Source organism: Ascaphus truei, chromosome 8, assembly GCF_040206685.1.
Source record: "Ascaphus truei isolate aAscTru1 chromosome 8, aAscTru1.hap1, whole genome shotgun sequence".
Classification (NCBI taxonomy): domain Eukaryota; kingdom Metazoa; phylum Chordata; class Amphibia; order Anura; family Ascaphidae; genus Ascaphus; species Ascaphus truei.
The window spans coordinates 102,462,811-102,486,788 of record NC_134490.1 but is presented as its reverse complement, the minus strand read 5'-3'; the positions used below and the strand labels follow the sequence as shown (position 1 = coordinate 102,486,788).

General features: G+C 48.4%; 1 protein-coding gene across 2 annotated transcripts in view; it reads left to right on the top strand.

Annotated features, from left to right (window-relative positions):
- JMJD1C (jumonji domain containing 1C) overlaps window positions 1-20,463 on the top strand; it is a 1,023,975-nt gene extending 1,003,512 nt beyond the window's left edge. For both annotated transcript variants that reach the window (XM_075612982.1, XM_075612983.1), the window contains 3 exons: window positions 775-951; window positions 1,556-1,687; window positions 19,549-20,463. In XM_075612982.1, the coding sequence (XP_075469097.1) occupies window positions 775-951; window positions 1,556-1,687; window positions 19,549-19,632 (393 nt within the window). In that variant the 3' untranslated portion in view covers window positions 19,633-20,463. The remainder of the gene's footprint in view (window positions 1-774; window positions 952-1,555; window positions 1,688-19,548) is intronic.
- Window positions 20,464-23,978: the final 3,515 nt, after the last annotated feature.

Below are 23,978 nucleotides of genomic sequence, written 5' to 3'. Positions count from 1 at the left end.
GCCCATGTCGGTGCCTCTACGGATCCCTCTTGTAGCACTCCTCGTGCGCAGCCCTGTCTGCAGAAAAGACGAAGCTGTCCTGGATATCCACTGCACGGTCTCTCATCTCTGGCGTGGAGTTCCCGAGTGCCGGAAGTGCGTCATAGCACGTCCGGTCCGTCCGGTGAATCTTCCTCTCCCTGTAGACACGTGATTTCACGGGGGAGAATGTAGTAAACGCCAACACCCACGTACCCTCAGATCCTCAGCGTGTCACTCCAATCCAGCAGCAGCAGTATGTAAGGTGGAGATTGGAAAGCAGAATCACTGAAGTCCAAAGAAGTGCACCAACAGCTCACCAAGTAGGTGACTACATTTTATGTAGTCTTAATAAAAGTTTTTTTAGCCCTCAACTTGGTGAGCTGTTGGTGCACTTCTTTGGACTTCAGTGATTCTGCTTTCCAATCTCCACCTTACATACTGTTTTGTAAACCAGCTTGCTTGGCTTTATCTTGAAATACTACTTATTTATAAAAATGTTTTACCAGGAAGTAATAAATTGAGTTACGTCTCGTTTTCAACTATGTCCTGGGCATAGAGTTGTGATGGCAAATATATGGTTACAAATACATAGTTACATTAAGTGAACATTTATCTAATGACTTCAGAAATGTAATGCTGTTTGACCACAGAATATCTGCAAGAAAGTTGCCCATACAGCAATGTAGTTTTTAAAGAGACTATTTCATATTTGTAATTATTTTCCCTGCACAAACAAATATCTTTTTATTGCAGGCTGCAAAAGAGCAGTGCCTAGAAATACTTCCCGATCATGACCCAATACGAGACCAGAATTGGTACCTAAGTAAGAAACTCCGCCAAAGTCTTCTCGAGGATTATAGCGTGAAAAGCTACACAGTCGTCCAGTTCCTCGGTGATGCTGTGATATTACCAGCGGGATCAATATATCAGGTGAAACAGCAATGCAGCATTTCATTTTTGTTGAACTTACACACACAAACTATTTCTTACAAGTAGCACATGTTCATGCATTATTAAGCCCTTCAGATTTTACAATATTGGTTTTGATGGTCAGACACTTGTAGAAAAAATGACATACCCAATGGCACAAGGAGTTGATACAGGTATTCAATACAGGTTCACCCACTTGAAATGCTAACTCAAATATAAAGTTATCAATTGTGAGGCCTGCTCTTTCCTTTAGTAGATAGCCAAAATTAAAAACTAGGCTCATGGCTTTGGATACTAATTTTCAAGCGTACGTGATTACGGTTATTCCATGCCACGGTCAACTTGGAATAAATATGGCTTTCACTGGACATCAGGCGGGATTATCTGCCCGGTGTTCACACACATTTGATTCCTTTTATAAGGCAAAATAGGAACTGTTCCATAAGAGCAAAACCAGCTATTTTTCCTGTTTTTGAGGATCCTTGCATTTGATTTTCCTACTGTGCACACTTACTGATATTTACGGGGCAATGGGAAGTATTGTGCTCATTTGTCAAGGAAGCCTATTTAATGTGGCAATTCCACTTCTGATTTTCGGTGACAGGTGCAGAATTTTCATAGCTGCATCCAAGTGACTCAAGACTTTGTCTCTCCGGAACATCTTGTTCACTCGTTTCATTTAACACAGGAGCTGAGGCTTTCTCAAGAAGAAATAAATTATGATGATAAACTGCAGGTAAGTTGTGCTACAGGCTCTTAAATGGGCAACAGACAAGGTCATTTTCAAACGATCATGTGGAATAACAATGGGAACTGTACACAAGTGGAGGTTGCACTGCACACACATCAGAATCGGGTCTACTACTGTAAGATCAAAACAAAGATAATGAGCTATGTAAATTCAGAGATTGTTAATAATTTGCAATAAGTCATTAAAATAAAAATAAAAAATAAATGTATTTAATAAAAACAGTATAATTATTTTCTCTACTACCTTTAAAAAAAAATAACATCGAAAGTAAAGGATCATAGAAAGTGAGATCAACAAAAATAGATTGTTTTTTTAAAACTTTATTATAAATACTCTTATTAGCTGACGCTTGAAGCCAATAAAGGTTTTCATAGTTATTTTACTGAGACCACTGATTCAAAACTTCTTTAGCTAAAAAATAAATATTACATCTAAAATTATTTTTAGAGGTCTTTAAAACAGCAGTTTGAGGATTCTTAATAGTTAAATCAAATCTAAAGCATTTCCTACTCAAAAAAAGACGCACAACCGTGGCAATCGCAGGTGAGTAACGGTAATTTCGGATTACGCTTTTAGAAGCTGTGTGTGGTGTATGTATTTTTGTGTGTGTGTGGTGTATGTATTTTTGTGTGTGATGTATGTATTTTTGTGTGTGGTGTATGTATTTTTTATTTGTGTGTGTGTCAGTGCGGCCATCAGCTTCTGTGGAGAGACATAAGAGAACATGCAACCGCATAGCATACACACGTGCGGGGAAGGGTTTGCATGGCGAAGGGACAGTGAAGGAACACAGGAGGATAATGGGAGGAGGAGCAAATCTGTAAAAATGAGAGAATACACACACACACACACCTATAAATACATACACACACACATAAATACTTAAGGAAGTAGGTATGTGAGAGTGGCACACTACTGCTTATAAGGAATACATTAACAATATTTTCCTCCTTGGTGCTCACCCTCTGTTGACCCCGGCGTCTCAAAGCTGGATCCACGTACAGTATAGATAAGTATTAGAAGTAGAGGAAGCACAAGAGTCTTGGATAGAGACTGATGTTGTATTAATACATACAGCGACGTTTCTGGACAATCCTGTCCTTTCTTCAGACCATACACCTTACAAACACTGTGTCATGTGACGCTGCTGACGTCATGACGCGATGAACACAGAAAAAGCTCTACAAGGTTCCAATACTCCTATTGAGGATTAGTGACTATTGAACTTTAATTAGCACTATAGATGTGCTGTGCATGCCTAGTCTTGTTCTGTAGGCTGCAATGCTGTGCAGTGTTTTGTGCTCTGTGGTCCACCTCTATCTTTGTTGATATACACAGCGCATTGCCTAGCAACATGGCGTTATGTCAGCCATGACGCTACGATGCGCAATGACGTCAGACGCTGGATCAGGAACTAATCAAGCTGCAGAGGCTTCTCAGCTTGGAATCACAGGTGTTTTGGGGTAAGGTGATTTTTCAACCCTCAGGGGTATTTATAGATGGTTTGTGACTGTGTTTGTAAGGTTTATGGTCTGAAGAAAGGACAGGATTGTCCAGAAACGTCACTGTATGTATGCTGCTCTAATGTATTAATACAACGGAAGTTTTTTTTTTTTAACTCTATCGAAGGCTCCTGTGTGCTTCCTCTACTTCTAATACATACATACATATATATATACTAGCTGATATGCCCGGGAGTTAATTTTTCCACCTCCCCTCTGTCTCCATTCTCCCCCCCTCCCCCCATTCCCAGCTCGGCCCCCCCCCCCCCCTGTTACACTCCGTTCTCTCCCCCCTTCCCCCCCACCCCAGTTGCCTCACATCACTGCCCCCCTCCCCCCCCCTGCACCGGACAGCACTCTCATCCCCCTACACTTCACAGCACTCTCCAACCCTTACCACATCACTCTCCCCCCCCCGCGCCCCACATCACTCTCCCCCCCCGCGCCCCACATCACTCCCCCCTCTGCACCCCACATCACTCCCCCCTGCATCCCACATCACTCTCCCCCTCCTGCACCCCACATCACTCTCCCCCCTGCACCCCTCATCTCTCCCCCTCCCTGCAGCCCACATCACTCCCCCCCCTGCAGCCCACATCACTCCCCCCCTGCAGCCCACATCACTCCCCCCCCCTGCAGCCCACATCACTCCCCCCCCTGCAGCCCACATCACTCTCCACCCCCTGCAGCCCACATCACTCTCCCCCCCCTGCAGCCCACATCACTCTCCCCCCCCTGCAGCCCACATTACTCTCCCCCCACTGCAGCCCACATCACTCTCCCCCTGCAGCCCACATCACTCTCCAACCCCCCTACAGCCCACATCACTCTCCTCCCCCCTCTGCACCCCACATCACTCCCCCCCTCTGCAGCCCTCATCACTCTCCCCCCCCCCCCCCTCTGTATCCCTCATCACTCTCCTCCCCTGCAACCCCCCTGTCCCAGGCGCATGTACCACTCCCTCGTCCCAGGCCCTTGGTTTCCCCCTGTCCCTGGAGGTGTTTCTCCCCCCCCCCCCTGCACTTGTTCCCCCTCTCCCCGGAGCTGGGTCACCCTGTCCTCAGCGGTGCCCGCTGAGGGGAGAGAGTACGGGGCCCGCGTGTGGTGAGGAGGAGAAGCAGCAGGTGCTCCTTCCTCACCCTTCCCCTGCGCTCCCCGCTTAGGGGATAGAGTACGGGCCGCCATGTGGTGAGGAGGAGAAGCGGTGGGCGCTGCTTCCCCCAAGCCTCCCCCCCTCCCCTTCCCGGCGGTCTCCGCTGAGGGGAGAGAGTACGGGTCCGGCGTGTGGTGAGGAGGAGAAGCGGCAGGCGCTCCTTCCTCTCCCCCCTCCCTCCCCGGCGCTCCCTGCGGTCCCCGCTCAAGGGAGAGAGTACGGGTCTGGCGCGTGGTGAGGAGGAGAAGCGGCGGGCGCTCCTCCCCGGCGGTCCCCGCTAAGGGGAGATAGTACGGGGCCCGCTGGTGGTGAGGAGGTGAGGGGGAGGTGTTGCTCCCCGTCCCCGGCGCTCCTTCCCCCCCCCCCTTCCCGGCGCTCTTCCCCCCTCCCCTCCCTTCCCTTCCCCTCCCGGTCCCCGCTAAGTGTGGCTAGGAGTGGGGTTTAAGCGGAGAAGCGCCAGGGGAGGTTACAGTGGGGTGAGGAGGAGAAGCGGCCGAGTGAGGAGTATCGAACAGTGCGTGTGAGCCCCTGTGTGTGACGTCACCCCGCCCCTCAGCCAATGGGAGAGCTTGCCAGCGAGAGGGGCCAACCAATGACAAAACACACAATACCACAGACAAACATTTATATATATATATATATATATATATATATCTTACTCGAATATCCCTCCACAAATCGGCGATAGTAGCCACACAATCCGAGGAAAGAGCGTAGCTCCATGACGTTCTCAGATCGCGGCCAGTTCACTACGGCTTCCATTTTGGCCGGATCCATGGCAATCCCATCGGCTGACACAATGTATCTCACGGAAGTCACAGAGGTATGGCAGAACCGGCACTTGTCTAAGGACAGCTTCAGGCCTTCTCGACCCAAACGGTCCAGCACTTTTAACAGCCGTTCCCCATGTTCTTCCAAGGTCTTACCAAAGACGATAATATCGTCCAGGTAGACCAAGCATTCCCACGGATTCATGTCACCGAGGGTTTTCTCCATTAGCCGCTGAAAGTTAGCGGGAGCTCCACAGATGCCTTGGGACATGCACATAAATGTATAGAATCCCAGGGGACAGATGAAGGCGGTCTTCCCCTGGTCTTCTGCAATCATCGTTACCTGGTAGTACCCAGATCGCAAGTTGAGAACACTGAACCACTGACTCCCATTCAGCGCGTTATGTAGCTCCTGTATTCTTGGAAGTGTACCCATTCTTCCTCACCACCACGATAGGCGAGGCATAGGGACTCCGGGACTCAGTCACAATCCCGGCTGTCTCCATCTCTTGTAGGTTTTCTCACATCGTCCACATCCCAGGGGGCGATGCGAACATTCGCGGAAGGGGGTAGCGTCACTTAGGCTTATTCTATAGTGGAGGGCGTGCGCGCGGAATTTTAGTTGGCTGACGTCAGTCAGCCTTTCTATAATGGCGCCGCGCGCACAGCAAGCAGAGTAAAACCGGCCGATAGGGAAAGAAGAAAAAAAGAAATCGCGCCGCTACTGCCGCTGAAAATGTAAGTATATGAGTGTGTGTATGTGTGTGTGTATGTATGTACAACTTATTAAAAAAATTATTTCAGGTTTTAGTTATTTATTTTAAAAAACACACACACACACACACACACACACACACAGTTAGGTCCGGAAATAATTGGACACTGACACAATTTTCATAATTTTGGCTCTGTACGCCACCACAATGGATTTGAAATGAAACAACCGAGATGCAATAGAAGTGCAGACTTTCAGCTTTAATTCAAGGGGTTGAACAAAAATATCGTATGAAACGTTTAGGAATTGCAACCATTTTCATACACAGTCCCCTTATTTCAGGGGCTCAAATGTAATTGGACAAATTAACACAATCATAAATAAAATGTTCATTTTTAATACTTTGTCGAGAATCCTTTGCAGGCAATGACTGCTTGAAGTATGGAACGCATGGACATCACCAAACGCTGGGTTTCCTCCTTTGTGATACTTTGCCAGGACCTTACTGCAGCTGTCTTCAGTTGTTGTTTGTTCGTGGGTCTTTCTGCCTTAAGTTTTGTCTTCAGCAAGTGAAATGCATGCTCGATCGGGTTGAGATCAGGTGATTGACTCTGCCATTGCAGAATATTCCACTTCTTTGCTTTAAAAAACTCCTGGGTTACTTTCGCAGTATGTTTTGGGTCATTGTCCATCTGTAAAGTGAAGCGCCGTCCAATCAACTTCGCTGAATTTTAGCTGAATCTGAGCAGACAATATATCCCTATACACTTCAGAATTCATCCGGCTGCTTCTGTCTTCTGTCACATCAGCTTGTTAGGTGTCCAGTATATTCTGTCACATCATCAATAAACACTAGTGACCCAGTGCCATAGTAATCCATACATGCCCATGCCATCACACTGCCTCTACCGTGTTTTACTGATAATGTGGTATGCTTTGGATCATGTGCCGTTCCAAGCCTTCTCCATACTTTTTTCTTCCCATCATTCTGGTACAGGTTGATCTTAGTTTCATCTGTCCAGAGAATGCTGTTCCAGAACTGGGCTGGCTTTTTTAGATATTGTTTGGCAAAGTGTAATTTGGCCTTTCTATTCTTGAGGCTTATGAATGGTTTGCACCTTGTGGTGAACCCTCTGTATTTGCTCTCGTAAAGTCTTCTCTTTATGGTAGACTTGGATAATGATATGCCTACCTCCTGGAGAGTGTTCTTCACTTGGCTGGATGTTGTGAAGGGGTTTTTCTTTACTATGGAAAGGATCATACGATCATCCCCCACTGTTGTCTTCCGTGGACGTCCAGGCCTTTTTGTGTTGCAGAGCTCACCAGTGCATTCTTTTTTTTCTCAGAATGTACCAAACTATTGATTTGGTCACTCCTAATGTTCCTGCTATCTCTCTGATGGATTTTCTTCTTTTTTTTTTTGCAGCCTAAGGATGCCCTGTTTCACTTGCATTCAGAGCTGCTTTGACCGCATGTTGTGGGTTCACAGCAACAGCTTCCAAATGTGAATGCCACACCTGGAATCAAGTCCAGACCTTTTACCTGCTTAATTGATGATGAAATAACGAAGGAATAGCCCACACATGTCCATGAAACAGCTTTTGAGTCAATTGTCCAATTACTTTTGGTCCCTTGAAAAAGAGGGGGCTACATATTAAAGATATGTAATTCTTAAACCCTTCCTCCAATTTGGATGTGAATACCCTCAAATTAAAGCTGGTAGGCTGCACTTTAAGCCCATATTCATTATTTAACTGTAACTTGAATTTATTTTGGTACACAGCCGAAATAACAAAACTTGTATCAGTGTCCAATTATTTCCGGACCTAACTGTATATATACACATGCATACACATACATACAGTCGCGCACAGGATATACACAAAACGGGTGCGGCACGTGCACGCGCCTTCGCACAGGCGCGGGTGCACGGCCGCACACACTATATAACAGCCCTTAGCCGGATAGTGTGGTAGGCATTTCGGCTGCAGCCCAAGTCCATCTCACTCGTGGAGAATACGGGTCGGCGTTCTTCCAATCTGGCCGTTAGTCAGCCTTTCCACTCGGCCGGCAGTGCTGAGTTGCCGAAGTTGAATGTTAGCCCGGCTTACTGCTCAGATGCCGCAGCGGCATTCACCTGAGGCATCTCTTCCACACGGGTGACGGGGTATATTCGCCCCAATTTTCATCCCTGATAAAAAGCCATTGGATATGGTGAGATATTTTGGACGAACACTAACTCTTCCCGGAAGATTGGAGGTCCATTCCCGCAATTCGGGCACCAGCTTGTAGCCTCACTGGGTGTCTTCCTCGGGCGTACTCTTCAGGGAGAAGAGATGATAGGCTTAATCTCGGTCAGGGTAGCAGCATAGTGCGACCATGCGCTTCACTCCCCCTGGTGAAATCTCTGTTACTCCTGGTTGCAAGTTGAAGAGATCTCCATGACAATATAGGGCAGATACCTTGCAACACTCCTTCAACAGGATGGGATGGATGGTTAGGCTATCCAGTGGCAGTTCGCCGGCTTCTTGCAGGTAGGCCTGTATTACGACCCGCACTATGTTGGTGTTGGTTCCCAGTATGATCGGGGAACTGGGTTCGGGGCATACCAACGCCTCCACATCTATAGGGTGGGATTTTGCCAGTGTTCAGCTGCAGAATCTCTAACCGACCCTTCACTACCCTGTCAACGGAGTAATCTACATTACTGAGTCCTTGCAGTTTCATGGTCTCTGCCGACTGTAAAGGTCGGTGTTGAAGATGTTGGCTGTGGAACTCCCTGTACACAGTGGTCCACGACGATGCGTATGATGGCAACGGTTCCCACCCGACTGTAAGCGTCCAATGGTGGGGTTCCATCGTTGGGGCTTGGCTCGGAAGGGTTGTCGCTATGTACGTCAGATGGTTTGGATGATACGGAAGGTGTCTCGGCCGTCTGGACCCCGCAAATCATTGTTAGGACAGACAATCCTAGTGGAAAAGTTTTTTTTTTTTTTTTTTTCTGGGCAGGCCCATGACATGTGACCCTTCTGACCACCGTGGTAGCCGATGACGTTACTGAGGTCCCCTTCGCTCCGATAGGTAGGAGTGACTTTCCCAGACGTCCGGGACTTGGCTATCGGTGACATGGGGGGAAGGATCCTCTTTCGTACGGTAGGTCTCTTGGACTTTTGGAGCGAACGACCCTTTGGCTTCACTCTTGAGGGGCTCTTTGGTCTTTTTAGGGGCATGGTAGTGCAGCTGAACTTCGTGCTTTCTGACCGGCCGCATCAAGTCCAAAAAGCTAGGAGCCTTGAGGTGCTCTTTGGTCTTTTTAGGGGCATGGAAGTGCAGTTGAACTTTGGGCTTTCTGACCTGCCGCATCAAGTCCATATAGCTAGGAGGTACAGGGGTTGCCGGGGCGGCCCGCATCAGAAGGGCTACCGGATGAGAAGGTAGGGATCCCATCAGCAGTTGTTTGAGACGATATTAGTCCACTTCTGAGACAGAGATGATCTTCTTGGATAGCTGTGTCCACAGGGATAGTTGGAACCTGTGGACAATTCTTCTCCCTCCTTTTGGCCGAGAGTCTTGAACTGAGCCAGATGCTTGTCTTCTTTGCCGGTGTACAATTGAGTTAAAAGTTCCACTAACTCATGAGCGGTAACATCTCCTTCGGTATCCTGGTGCATTCATAACAGATTGGCGGCCAGGGGCTGGAGGCATTCGGCCAGCCTCTGTCTCTTAATGGCTTCCGAGCACGACCACTCATCTATCACTTGGAGGGCGTGGGCACTATCCCGGAGAAGGCCTTGAGCTTTCTGTAATTTTGTAACTGTGATGACATAGTTTTGGCTTCCACTAATTGCGGTAGGGTCACCCCCATAGCGGAGCCGCCACTTGATAAGCGACTATCACTGGTAGGCCTTGGACTATGGCCTGAGGTAGGTGGGGGACTCCCGGCCCAGCTGGTGGCCCCTTGTAGGGTACTTGGGGTGAAGGTTACTCGTGGTAGGGTTGCGTCTACCCTGTTGGGAGTACTTGAAACCGGAGCAGTAGGGACCGCTGAGGAGGATACTTGGATGTGAACATTTCTCGGATTTCTGGTAAATCAGAGTACAGGCATACCCCGCATTAACGTACGCAATGGGACCGGAGCATGTATGTAAAGCGAAAATGTACTTAAAGTGAAGCACTACCTTTTTTCCACTTATCGATGCATGTACTGTACTGCAATCGTCACATACCTGCATAACGGATGTAAATAACACATTTGTAACAGGCTCTATAGTCTCCCCGCTTGCGCACAGCTTCGGTACAGGTAGGGAGTTGGTATTGCTATTCAGGACGTGCTGACAGGCGCGTGCATGAGCTGTTGTTTGCCTATTGGGCGACATGTACTTACTTGTGAGTGTCCTTAAAGCGAGTATGCCCGTATATGAGGTGGTAGCCCTCTGACGGGTTGTGTGTGTGTGTGTGTGTGTGTGTGTGTGTGTGTGTATATATATATATATATATATATATATATACAGTGTTCGACAAATCACCCAAAAATCTACTCGCCCAACCAAAAAATCTACTCGCCACCTAGTCCCGCCCCCAACCCTAGTCCCGCCCCCAACCCCGCTTTTAAATAAAATATATAAATAAAATACATTTAATAAATTCCTAGCCAGAACAACATTCGTTTTTGACATAAATGTCTTTATTGTATTACATTATACTACAAATTAGTCCTTGTTACGTGTGAGTGTGTGTGTAAATGTCGATCTAGAAATAAAAGCCAGGCGTGAATGACTAGTTTCCTGAACCCCTTAACCAGTGTCTGGACGTCCCCGCTTCACAATATCTAAAGCAGCAATCCCACCTGGGATCTTATCTGATCCGCAGTCCCTCAATGTCCAGGTACGCTCATTCCCGCAATGTTAGGTGTTCCCTACCTGTCTTCTGGGTTAGGGGGGGTTCCGATGTCTTCTATGTGAAGCTTGAGTCAGATCTAGAAGAAAGCAGTATAGGTTATTTTGGTGTAGTATAGGGCAGTTAAGATATATAGGGTAAATAAGAGATCCAGAAACAGAGTGTGAGACAGACACAGGGAGAGGGTGAGAGAGAGAGAGGGGGTTTGAGAGAGAAAGGGGGTGGAGAGAGAGAGAGGGGGTGTGAGAGAGAGTGTGGGGGAGAGAGGGTGTGGGGGAGAGAGAGAGGGTGTGGGGGAGACTGAGAGGGTGTGGGGGAGACTGAGAGGGTGTGGGGGAGAGAGAGGGTGTGGGGGAGAGAGAGGGTGTGAGAGAGGGTGTGAGAGAGAGAGAGGGTGTGAGAGAGAGAGGGTGTGAGGGTGAGAGGGTGTGAGAGGGTGCGAGAGAGAGAGGGCGGAGAGGGGGCGAGAGAGAGAGGGCGACGGGGGTGAGGTGACTGGGGTAACTGGGTGGGGTGACGGGGGTAACTGGGTGGGGTGATTGGGTGGGGTGACTGGTTGACTGGGGTGACTGGGTGGGGTGGCGGGGTGACTGGGTGGGGTGGCGGGGTGACTGGTTGACTGGGTGGGGTGACTGGTTGACTGGGTGGGGTGATGGGGTGGGGTGGTGGGGTGACTGGGGTGGGGGTGGTGGGGTGACTGGGTGGGGTGACACTTCTGGTATCCTACACACACACACACGCACGCACACCCATGCATACACATACACTCTCCCATGCATGCATGCACAGACACACACACACACACACACTCTCCCATACACACACACACACACACTCTCCCATACACACACACACACACACACACACACACACACACACACACACACACACACACACTCTCTCATACATGCATGCATACACATACATACACACACACACACACACACACACACACACAACTCTCCTATACATGCATGCATGCATACACACACATACACACACACACACACACACACTCTCCCATGCATACACACACACACACTCTCCCATGCATACACACACACACACACACACACTCCCATACATGCATACACACACATACACACACACACACACACACACACACACACTCCCATACATGCATACACACACATACACACACACACACACTCTCCCATGCATGCGCACACACACACACACACACACACACACACACACACACACACACACTCTCCCATGCATTCATACATACACACACACACACACACATACACACACACACACACACACACACACTCTCCCATACATGCATGCATACACACACACACACACACACACACACACTCTCTCTCCCATACATGCATACACACACACACACTCTCTCTCCCATACATGCATACACACACACTCTCCCATACACACACACACGACAGGGGGAAAAGAGGAAAGGCCGCGCGACCGAGCACCACCACTGCCCCGCTCGCCCCCCCCCCCCCCCGTGACCATCTCCCTCCCTGCGCGGACAGCCACGGGACCGCGGGGAAGCGGAGACCAAGGAGGTAAGAGGGGAACACCCCCGCTACCATCTCCCACCCCGCGCGGGGATCTGGGAAGCGGGAAGTGGCGCATGAAGCCGGGAAAACACCCACTACCATCACCCGCCCCGTGCTGGTATCGCGGGAAGCCGGGGTAAGCGGGGACACCCCCCACTACCATCACCCGCCCGCGCTGGTATCGCGGGAAGCCGGGGTACGCGGGGACACCCCCCACTACCATCACCCGCCCCGTGCTGGTATCGCGGGAAGCCGGGGTAAGCGGGGACCCCCCCTCTACCATCACCCGCCCGCGGGGATCGCAGGAAGCCGGGGTAAGCGGGGAATACCCCACTACCATCACCCGCCCGCGGGGATCGCGGGAAGCCGGGGTAAGCGGGGAATACCCCACTACCATCACCCGCCCGCGGGGATCGCGGGAAGCCGGGGTAAGCGGGGAATACCCCACTACCATCACCCGCCCCGCGCGGGGACCGGGGAAAGCTGGAAGTGGCGCGGGAACCTGGGGGGAATAAGGGGGGGACACCTCCGCCCCGCGCGGATAAGCGGGGGCCGGAGAGAGAAGGCGGAACACCCTCGCTACCATCTGCAGCCACGCACGGGTATTGGGGGGGGGGGGGAAGCGGTGAGTAAGGGGGAACTGCAGGAGGCAGGGAAGGAGCAGAGGGGATGGAGGATTGGAGAGTACTTACTCTAGTACTCTCCAACAGATCTCTGGCCAGAAAAAATGGCCGCTCGTTGGGGGCTGGCTCATATAGAGCCAATCAGCAGTCAGGTAGGGGGAGTTATTTATTTATTTATTTTTTCAGCGCGAGCAGGGAAAATTCAACGCGAGCGGGAACATTTAAAAAAACAAGCACGTGTTCTGCTTGGGCCAATATTTACTCGCCTGGGGGTTAAATCCACCCGCCCCGGGCGTGTAAATGTATAGGATTGTCGAACACTGTATATATATATATATATATATATATATATACTTAGTTAAGTTATGGCGGGTAAAAAAAAGTGACAAAAACCCTCCACAGCAAAGCTATATATATATATATATATATATATGTGTGTATATAATAACAGAGGGTTATAGGTGGCAAGCATGAGCAACGCCAACATATTAATCCTACATCAGAAGGAGGGCTTCACAGGATGGCAACTAAGTAACTAGATCAGTATAAGGAATCATGGAGCAGTCTCACAGCTCAGCACAGATCGCAGCCTCAGTGTAACTGAAATAAGGGCCGCTGGTGTATGGATATACACTGACAGTAACGGCAAACAGTGAATCAACCATATATACAGTAAATGACATGGTTTAAAATTACTAATATGAATGGATACTGGAAATAAATCAATTAAGACTGGAACTAAAAACAAACTGGCTAAGCAAGTTAAACTAGACCAAAATGAAATATGTGAAACGTGTACTTGTAACATACACTTTCAGTCATCAATACAAGGCACTTATTGTGTGGTCCAAAACCACAGTGTGTCAAATAGTGTCATTTGTGAGTCAAGTATTTAAACAGTTTAGTCTGAATATAAATATTCCAGCCTATTGAATCCAGCACAATAGTCAGCAACTAGCAAAGTCAAATATACACGTCCAGATGGAGTAGAGATTACGCATAAATAGATAGGGACCCAGTGCATCCCCTATTCATCCCACATACTGTAGGTATACTGATCAGCATCAAGCACTGTTCATCCCACATAGGTATACTGATCAGCATCAAGCACTGTTCATCCCACACAGGTATACTGATCAGCATCAAGCACTGTTCATCCCACACAGGTATACTGATCAGCATCAAGCACTGTTCATCCCACACAGGTATACTGATCAGCATCAAGCACTGTTCATCCCACACAGGTATACTGATCAGCATCAAGCACTGTTCATCCCACACAGGTATACTGATCAGCATCAAGCACTGTTCATCCCACACAGGTATACTGATCAGCATCAATCACTGTTCATCCCACACAGGTATACTGATCAGCATCAAGCACTGTTCATCCCACACAGGTATACTGATCAGCATCAAGCACTGTTCATCCCACACAGGTATACTGATCAGCATCAAGCACTGTTCATCATGAAAATTCCACAAAGCCAATCAGTGTACAGTGGTATCGTCTATATCAAATAAAGGTATACGGATACGCAGAACAGTTCATAGTGTAGAGTCAGTACAATCCAGGTTACTAGTATCATTCTATAGTGTCAGTAATATCAAATACGATGGTAAATAGTCACAGTTGTGGCTCAGTCTCAAACCAAGGATAGTACAAATACTGCTAAAGCCATATAGAGTGTAGTAAGGGCAAATTATTATATTTAAGTAATAATCCCCTCACAACAGGGCAGTATTGGCCAGTAATGCCCTGTTCTGAGGGGATTATTACTATTATAGGCTAAATGTAGGCTTATTTCATAAATAATAGACACTTTTGTATAGTTAAATAGATTTTTTAATTTAAATAAAATGGTAAATACATGAAACCACCTCTATATATGCTTACACTGCAGATATCTATATCCACACACTGCCGCCCCCTCTGTGTACACACACACACACAGCAGCTCACACACAAACTGCTGCTACACACACACACACACACAGTGCCTCTACACACACACACACACACACACACACACACACACACACACACACACACACACACAGCAGCTCACACACAAACTGCTGCTACACACACACACACACACACACAAAACAGCACACCACACACAACACAGTGCCTCTACACACACACACACAGGAGCTCTAGACACACAACACAGCACCTCCTCTACACTCACTACACAGCACCTCTACACACACAGCAGCAGCTCTACACACACAAACTCTGCTGCTACACACACATGCAACACCCATAAACACTGCTACTGACACACACACACACAGTAGCTCTATACATACACACACACACATCAGCTCTACACTCACACAAACTGCTGCTACACATACAACAGCACAACACACACACTGCAGCCACAATAAAAAATGCAGCCACTAACTAAACTTTGCACTCTCCCCCCCCAGCTCTACACACAACACTGCACCTCTATACACAACACACTTCTTTGCAGTCTCCGCCCCCCCCCCCCCTAATTCAACTGAATCTGCTCAGAAAATCTCAGTCAGCTCGGGAGGGGGAGGAGTCAAACCGTGGCTGATACAAGTAAACCCCGTTATAACGCGGTTTTCAGGTGGCTCCCGTTTAAAAAAAATTTTTTAATTTTTAATTTTTTTTTTAAATTTTTAAAAAAAAATTTTTTTTTGCACACTCTCACTGCACACACTGCACAGAGCACACACTCTCACTGCACACTGTTCACTGCGCACACTGTTCGCTGCGCACACTGTTCGCTGCGCACACTGTTCACTGCGCACACTGCACACACGCTCACTGCACACACTGCTCTCACTGCACACAGCACACACTGCACACACTGTTCACTGCACACACTGCTCTCACTGCTCTCACTGCACATACACGCTCTCACTCTACACTGCACGCGCACACACTACACTGCACGCGCACACACTACACTGCACGCGCGCACTACACTGCATGCGCGCACACTACACTGCACGCGCAAACACTCTACACTGCACGCGCACACTCTACACGCGCACACTACACTGCACGCGCACACTCTACACTGCACGCGCACGCGCACACTCTACACTGCACGCGCACACTCTACACTGCACGCGCACACTCTACACTGCACGCGCACACTCTACACTGCACGCGCACACTCTACACTGCACGCGCACACTCTACACGGCACGCGCACACTCTACACGGCACGCGCACACTACACGGCACGCGCACACTCTACACGGCACGCGCATACACTGCACGTGCACACTACACTGCACGTGCACACTACACTGCACGTGCACACTACACTGCACGCGCACACTACACTGCACGCGCACACTCTACACTGCACACTCTACACTGCACGCGCACACTCTACACTGCACGCGCACACTCTACACTGCACGCGCACACTCTACACTGCACGCGCACACTCTACACTGCACGCGCACACTCTACACTGCACGCGCACACTCTACACTGCACGCGCACACTCTACACTGCACGCGCACACTCTACACTGCACGCGCACACTCTACACTGCACGCGCACACTCTACACTGCACGCGCACACTCCCACTGCACGCGCACACTCCCACTGCACGCGCACACTCCCACTGCACGCGCACACTCCCACTGCACGCGCACACTCCCACTGCACGCGCACACTCCCACTGCACGCGCACACTCCCACTGCACGCACACACTCCCACTGCACGCACACACTCCCACTGCACGCACACACTCCAGACACTCCCAGCACTCACTGCACACTGCTCACAGCACACTCTCACAGCACACAGCTCTCACAATACACTCACATGTCAGCAGCCCACAGCTCTCACAATACACTCACATGTCAGCAGCCCACCCCTCCCCTCACATGTCAGCAGCCCACCCCCCCTCACATGTCAGCAGCCCACCCCCCCCTCACATGTCAGCAGAATCACGTCAGCAGCCCACCCCCCTCACATGTCAGCAGCCCACCCCCCCTCACATGTCAGCAGCCCACCCCCCTCACATGTCAGCAGCCCACCCCCCCTCACATGTCAGCAGCCCACCCCCCCTCACATGTCAGCAGCCCACCCCCCCTCACATGTCAGCAGCCCACCCCCCCTCACATGTCAGCAGCCCACCCCTCCCCTCACATGTCAGCAGCCCACCCCCCCCCTCACATGTCAGCAGCCTACCCCCCCCTCACATGTCAGCAGAATCACGTCAGCAGCCCACCCCCCTCACATGTCAGCAGCCCACCCCCCCTCACATGTCAGCAGCCCACCCCCCCTCACATGTCAGCAGCCCACCCCCCCTCACATGTCAGCAGCCCACCCCCCCTCACATGTCAGCAGCCCACCCCCCCCTCACATGTCAGCAGCCCACCCCCCCTCACATGTCAGCAGCCCACCCCCCCTCACATGTCAGCAGCCCACCCCCCCTCACATGTCAGCAGCCCACCCCCCCTCACATGTCAGCAGCCCACCCCCCCTCACATGTCAGCAGCCCACCCCCCCCTCACATGTCAGCAGCCCACCCCCCCCTCACATGTCAGCAGCCCACCCCCCCTCACATGTCAGCAGCCCACCCCCCCTCACATGTCAGCAGCCCATCCCCCCTCACATGTCAGCAGCCCACCCCCCCCTCACATGTCAGCAGCCCACCCCCCCTCACATGTCAGCAGCCCACCCCCCCTCACATGTCAGCAGCCCATCCCCCCTCACATGTCAGCAGCCCACCCCCCCCTCACATGTCAGCAGCCCACCCCCCCTCACATGTCAGCAGCCCACCCCCCCTCACATGTCAGCAGCCCACCCCCCCTCACATGTCAGCAGCCCACCCCCCTTCACATGTCAGCAACCCACCCCCCCTCACATGTCAGCAGCCCACCCCCCCTCACATGTCAGCAGCTCACCCCCCTCACATGTCAGCAGCCCACCCCCCCTCACATGTCAGCAGCCCACCCCCCCTCACATGTCAGCAGCCCACCCCCCCTCACATGTCAGCAGCCCACCCCCCCTCACATGTCAGCAGCCCACCCCCCCCTCACATGTCAGCAGCCCACCCCCCCTCACATGTCAGCAGCCCATCCCCCCTCACATGTCAGCAGCCCACCCCCCCCTCACATGTCAGCAGCCCACCCCCCCTCACATGTCAGCAGCCCACCCCCACCACATGTCAGCAGCCCACCTCCCACCACATGTCAGCAGCCCACCCCCCCCTCACATGTCAGCAGCCCACCCCCCCCTCACATGTCACCAGCCCACCCCCCCTCACATGTCACCAGCCCACCCCCCCTCACATGTCAGCAGCCCACCCCACCCTCACATGTCAGCAGCCCACCCCCCCTCACATGTCAGCAGCCCACCTCCCACCACATGTCAGCAGCCCACCCCCCACCACATGTCAGCAGCCCACCCCCCACCACATGTCAGCAGCCCACCCCCCACCACATGTCAGCAGCCCACCCCCCACCACATGTCAGCAGCCCACCCCCCACCACGTCAGCAGCCCACACCCCACCAGCCCGTTTTTCACACACACACCCCCACCAGCCCGTTTTTCACACCCCCCCCCACCAGCCCGTTTTTCACACACACCCCCCACCAGCCCGTTTGTCACACACACCCCCCACCAGCCCGTTTTTCACACACACCCCCACCAGCCCGTTTTTCACACCCCCCACCAGCCCGTTTTTCACACCCCCCCCCCCACCAGCCCGTTTTTCACACACCCCCCCACCAGCCCGTTTTATATATACACACACACACACACACACACACCACCACCCCCTACCTTAGATCAGCTCAGCACCGGTACTAAGCCTAAGCCCCGCCCCCTCATGCTCTGACCTCTCCGGAAGAAGAAAAAAAACACACGGCTGCCGGGGGCTGGGAGAGGGAGAGAGGGAGGGGGGAGAGAGGGAGGGAGGGGGGAGAGAGGGAGGGGGGGAGGGAGGGAGGGGGAAGGGATGAATCGCCGCCGTTTTTTTAAACTCTTTTTTTAAATTAATTTAATTAACTGGCGCCCGGCCAGAGTCATTGCGGGCCCCACAGAGAGGCCAGACGGGCCGCATGTTGTGCAGGCCTCTTCCTTCCCTCCTCACTCCCTCCCTCCCGATCAGGCGCGCGGCGGCCATTTTTTTAAAATAGCGCGACCCCGTTACTAACGCGGTGGTCTCGGGATAGACCCCGAGGACCGCGCTATAACGGGGTTTACCTGTACTTTTTGACCAATCCCCTGCCATGTCTCAGAGTTTTTACTTAATTCAAACCAATCCCCTGCCCTGTCTCAGCTGTTCTGAAAGCTGATTGGCTGGAAATAAACAGATTGAAAACTGCATTTTGCAAGCTGCTGAAATTCAGGGCATTACTGCGGATAATGCCCGGAATTTTAACCAATCAGAGAGCAGGGTTTTCAATAATGCCCGGAATTTTACTGCTTTAGCCTATAATATAGTATATAATATCTTTTTTGTATATAGACACACACACAAATACATACAAGTATATATTTATTCACAATACTACACTCCCACTAGAAGTTTCACATATTTTTTTCAGATGTAGAAGCACAATTCCGTATGTCCTCTCACAAGTTGATTTTTTTTTTTATTATTTTGTTGGGGAGCAGGTTAAAAATATCTTGTACCATTCGGTGAAAGAAATGGTGAGAGCATTGAAGATTCACGAAGAAGAAATGGAGGAGAGTTTTTGAGTGTTTTGAACTAGAGTCAGAAGAGTTCTGTCAAGAGAGGACAAGAATGCAGCAAACATCAGTGCCAAGATCACCTGCTCTTAGTGTTTACTTGTCCTGACACCACACCAGTATACAGTAACTATCGTTATCACGGCTACTGTGATCTCCCCCTGTAGAAGGTCCCATGACAAATTAATTGTTCTGCATCCTGTTACAGGTCCCTAAAGCTCTACCGGGGTTAAACATGTAAAGCACCAAGGCGTGCTACACTGTATAATAGTGTATATTAGTTTGTGACAAAATGTTAAAAAATTTAAATGTATTTATTTTTGAAAACGACTCAAAGTTATGCGCTATATTGTTGATCAAATGTAAATGTGACTTGTATAGTTTGCTAAAATAATTTGGATATTTTTCACTACATTGAGACAGTAACTGTGAGGGTAAAACACAAATCACCAGCTATTGCCTGCATTTGGGTGCATTCATGACATAATCTTAAAGATTACTGCCAAATAACTGTAAACTTTGTATATTATAAAATATAACATGGTAATAAAGACAAACTTCAATGCTTTGTTGAAGCATACTCAATGTATAATTAGACATTTACAAAAGATGTAATTTATTTGAAACCAGTTGTCTCATTTTGGTAACATTTATGGGAATTTTTGAAGCGAAATATTAAACTTAATATGCTATGTAAATATTATACATATATACATTCAATGATGTATTTTTTTAAAACATTGGCTTGCTTTAATTTGTTAAAAGTGCAAGTGTTACACATGCTTTGTACATTGAAGTTGAAAAGGGTTTTACATTTTCCATTAAAAAGACTTTCTCAAATGTTGACTTGCTGTAGATGTTTGTGTTAAAATGTCAGTACATGTGGTCTGGACCGCCCGTTGGCAAATATTTCCCTATATCTTTGCGACTGCTATTGTGTGTGGTTTTTTTTTTTTCAAACAATGAAAAGGTTTTTAATACGGAAACTTGATGAGGGTCTTCCACTTTCCTCTGACAGCAGAACCTGCCGTTCCCTTGTTCAAACCAAGTTCCTACCTTTCCCCTTCTGCTCTGCCAGGGGAATGTCTTAATTCTGAAGACATTCTGTGTATGGCTGAAAACAAATGAAGAATGCATTTTAGGATTGGATTAATACAATAATTAGTATGTTCCTTCTGAATAGATGTATACGTTAAACCCCATACATGTTCATTTTTAGGTGCTGAAATTAAGAGTCAAATAGCAGAATAGTACAGTATGTGCATACAGATTGCAGTCCTCTATCAACAAAATCTATACAAAAAGATGTTTGTCCATTAAAGCAAATAAAAATATCACTTGTGAGCACATTCACATGTCTGAAACAGGTCTGCAGCCCTGCTATTCACCATTATCTCTGAACATACAGCGCATCTAAATTACATGCAAATGAGCACAATGTCAACTTTTGCTTCTTATCCATTTTAACATGGACAACCCCTATCTGCTTATGCCTGCTGTATTACACAGCTTTTCTGTACCAATCCCGGTCAACACCCCTTTGCCAGTTTTAGCAGTCATTTATTGTAGTACTGCAGAGTTTCTGTACTTGGACTCACCCCCACTGGTTCTGCAGAAATGATAATTTTTAAGACAGCATTTCCACTACTTACAGATTACCAGTGATCTAATAGGCAGTGCTACCTGATTGACTGTCTTTTAACTATTTTAAGATCCAGAGTATGAAAATCAGACGTGAATACAACCCGGAGTGGATAGCCCTCATTGTCAGAACAGTACACATATCCGCTATAAGGGGGCATCAGACGTAAACAAAAATAAATACAAATATTTAAACTGCTTTTAACAATGTCATTTCTTTTTATCTAGAAAAACACAACTAGAAGCACACGTAATTAATAAAGCTAATAATTGTACATGAAAGGTGCCCATCTCCAACATGGAGACTTAAGTTGCAGTTATAGAAAAAAGATGGAAGTTGAACCAGACCTCAAAAAGGAAGGGAAAAAATGACCAGTGCAAAATGCAGTTAACTTTATGAGAACAGTTCTCAGAAAAAAATTCAATGCAGCATATATCCACAGGGTAAGAAAGAATTGGTCTATTACTTTTAAGAGACACTGGGCGCATGGTAAATATCCCGTTTGGTACCTTCGTGTTTCAGGCAAGACTCCAAGTGGATGATTATTTTAGGGTTCCAACAGGCAAAGTTTCAACCCTTCTGGCCCCAATATTCCTACCAGTAAAGTAATTTGTAGGCTTGTAGCATGTGGATTCAAGGCCACATTACGGTGGCAAAAAAAAAAAGCATGGGAAAGGAGAGATGTAAACAAGGAACATGCTCTATACACATGAACATATGACTGTAACATGCTCTATACACATGAACATATGACTGTAACATGCTCTATACACACGGACATATGACTGTAACATGCTCTATACACACTGACTTGACTGTAACATGCTTTATACACACTGACATGACTGTAACATGCTCTATACACACTGACATGACTAACATGCTCTATACACACTGACATGACTGTAACATGCTCTATACACACTGACATGACTGTATCATGCTCTATACACACTGACATACGACTGTAACATGCTCTATACACACGGACATACGACTATAACATGCTCTATACACACGGACATTTGACTGTAGCATGCTCTATACACACTGACATGACTGTAACAGGCTCTATACACACTGACATACGACTGTAACATGCTCTATACACACGGACATTTGACTGTAACATGCTCTATACACACTGACATGACTGTAACATGCTCTATACACACTGACATGACTGTAACATGCTCTATACACACTGACATGACTGTAACATGCTCTATACACACTGACATGACTGTAACATGCTCTATACACACTGACATGACTGTAACATGCTCTATACACACTGACATGACTGTAACATGCTCTATACACTGACATACGACTGGCAGTGTGTGCTGAACATGTTCCTTGTAACATCTCTTTAGTTATAACATTTTTACAAGACAAATTAAGTCAACTTACTACAAGCCAACATAAACACGATTTAAAATATTTTTTGAATAAAAGATTACCCACTCCTCAGACTAAAGTAAAGTATACTTTTTAAGGGGTTATGCGACACCTATAAGTATATTTAAGCATGTTTTTTTTCCCTTAAAGCTTGAGTAAATCAGGCCCTCCCAAGTCTGTGTCACGAGTGCCTCCCTCATCTTTAGTGGCCCTCCAATAAAGTCAGGTCAGACTAAGGGTACAGAACAGAATTGATAAACACTACATCATTCAGAGGTCCTAAAGGAATGCAATCTGTAATACATTTGCAAATAAACAAAAGGGATATAAGGCGCAAAACAACAAAGAGTGCTCACTATTCTTAAAGTGATATTAAGGTTGTGAAAAACAACAACATGAATGAAATATATATATATTATGAATGTGAAATACAAATCAATAAAAAAAGTCAGAACTCCCTGCTCAAACCCTCTGGTAGGGCCTGTCTCCACAGTCCAATAAGTGCCAATATACTGCACTTAGAGTTGGTGTTGTCATTTCTCCTTTTTTTCATGCTCCCCCTGGGCTGTGAGAAAATAAACAAAAGTAGACAATTGCTTTTAGCATTTAGATTTTTTTTTTTTTAATGGATGCACATTAAGTTGGTAAATGCTTTATAAAAGGTTGGGGAGTTTCTGTCCGCATTTAACCTATTAACCTGGTGCCGTGACCTCGGCACTTAGGGGTCACGTAATTGCAATGTCATTAATGACCGGAATGGAATCTGCGGCCAGATTGCGTTCTCGCCCTAAAAACCGAGCTTAAAAGCCATGACGTAGCCACTACGTCATGGGGCACTCAAGGAGTTAGAGGTAATTCACTCATTTTACTCCAGGAAGGGAGGAGGGGAGCTGTACCTGTTTTAAAGTGGCAACACGAAGATAGCAAGTCCAGAAAATGAGCACCAAGGATTAATAAAAATGGCTGCCTGAGATTGTATTAGAATCTACACAAGATGAGCAGTAAGAAGCTCCTCAGTAGTTTATGTAAAAAAAAAAAAAAGTTATGCAGAACAAGGTTTCATCTTTACAGGCGCAAATATAAAATATCGCTTGGTGAGCCCATTCACATCTCAGACAGGTCTGCAACCCTGCTTTGCCCCATGATCACCTAGCATGGGGGTTGCGCAAACTAGAGGGCGCCCCCCTCCCCCTTTTGTTTGCGGGGGGTGCGGGGTTACAGAGTCCCGCGCGCTTCCCGAAGGCACTTAAATGCCGGGGGAGCGGCGAAGGCCTCTGTAAACTGCACTTACCATGGCTCAGACGGCTTCTGG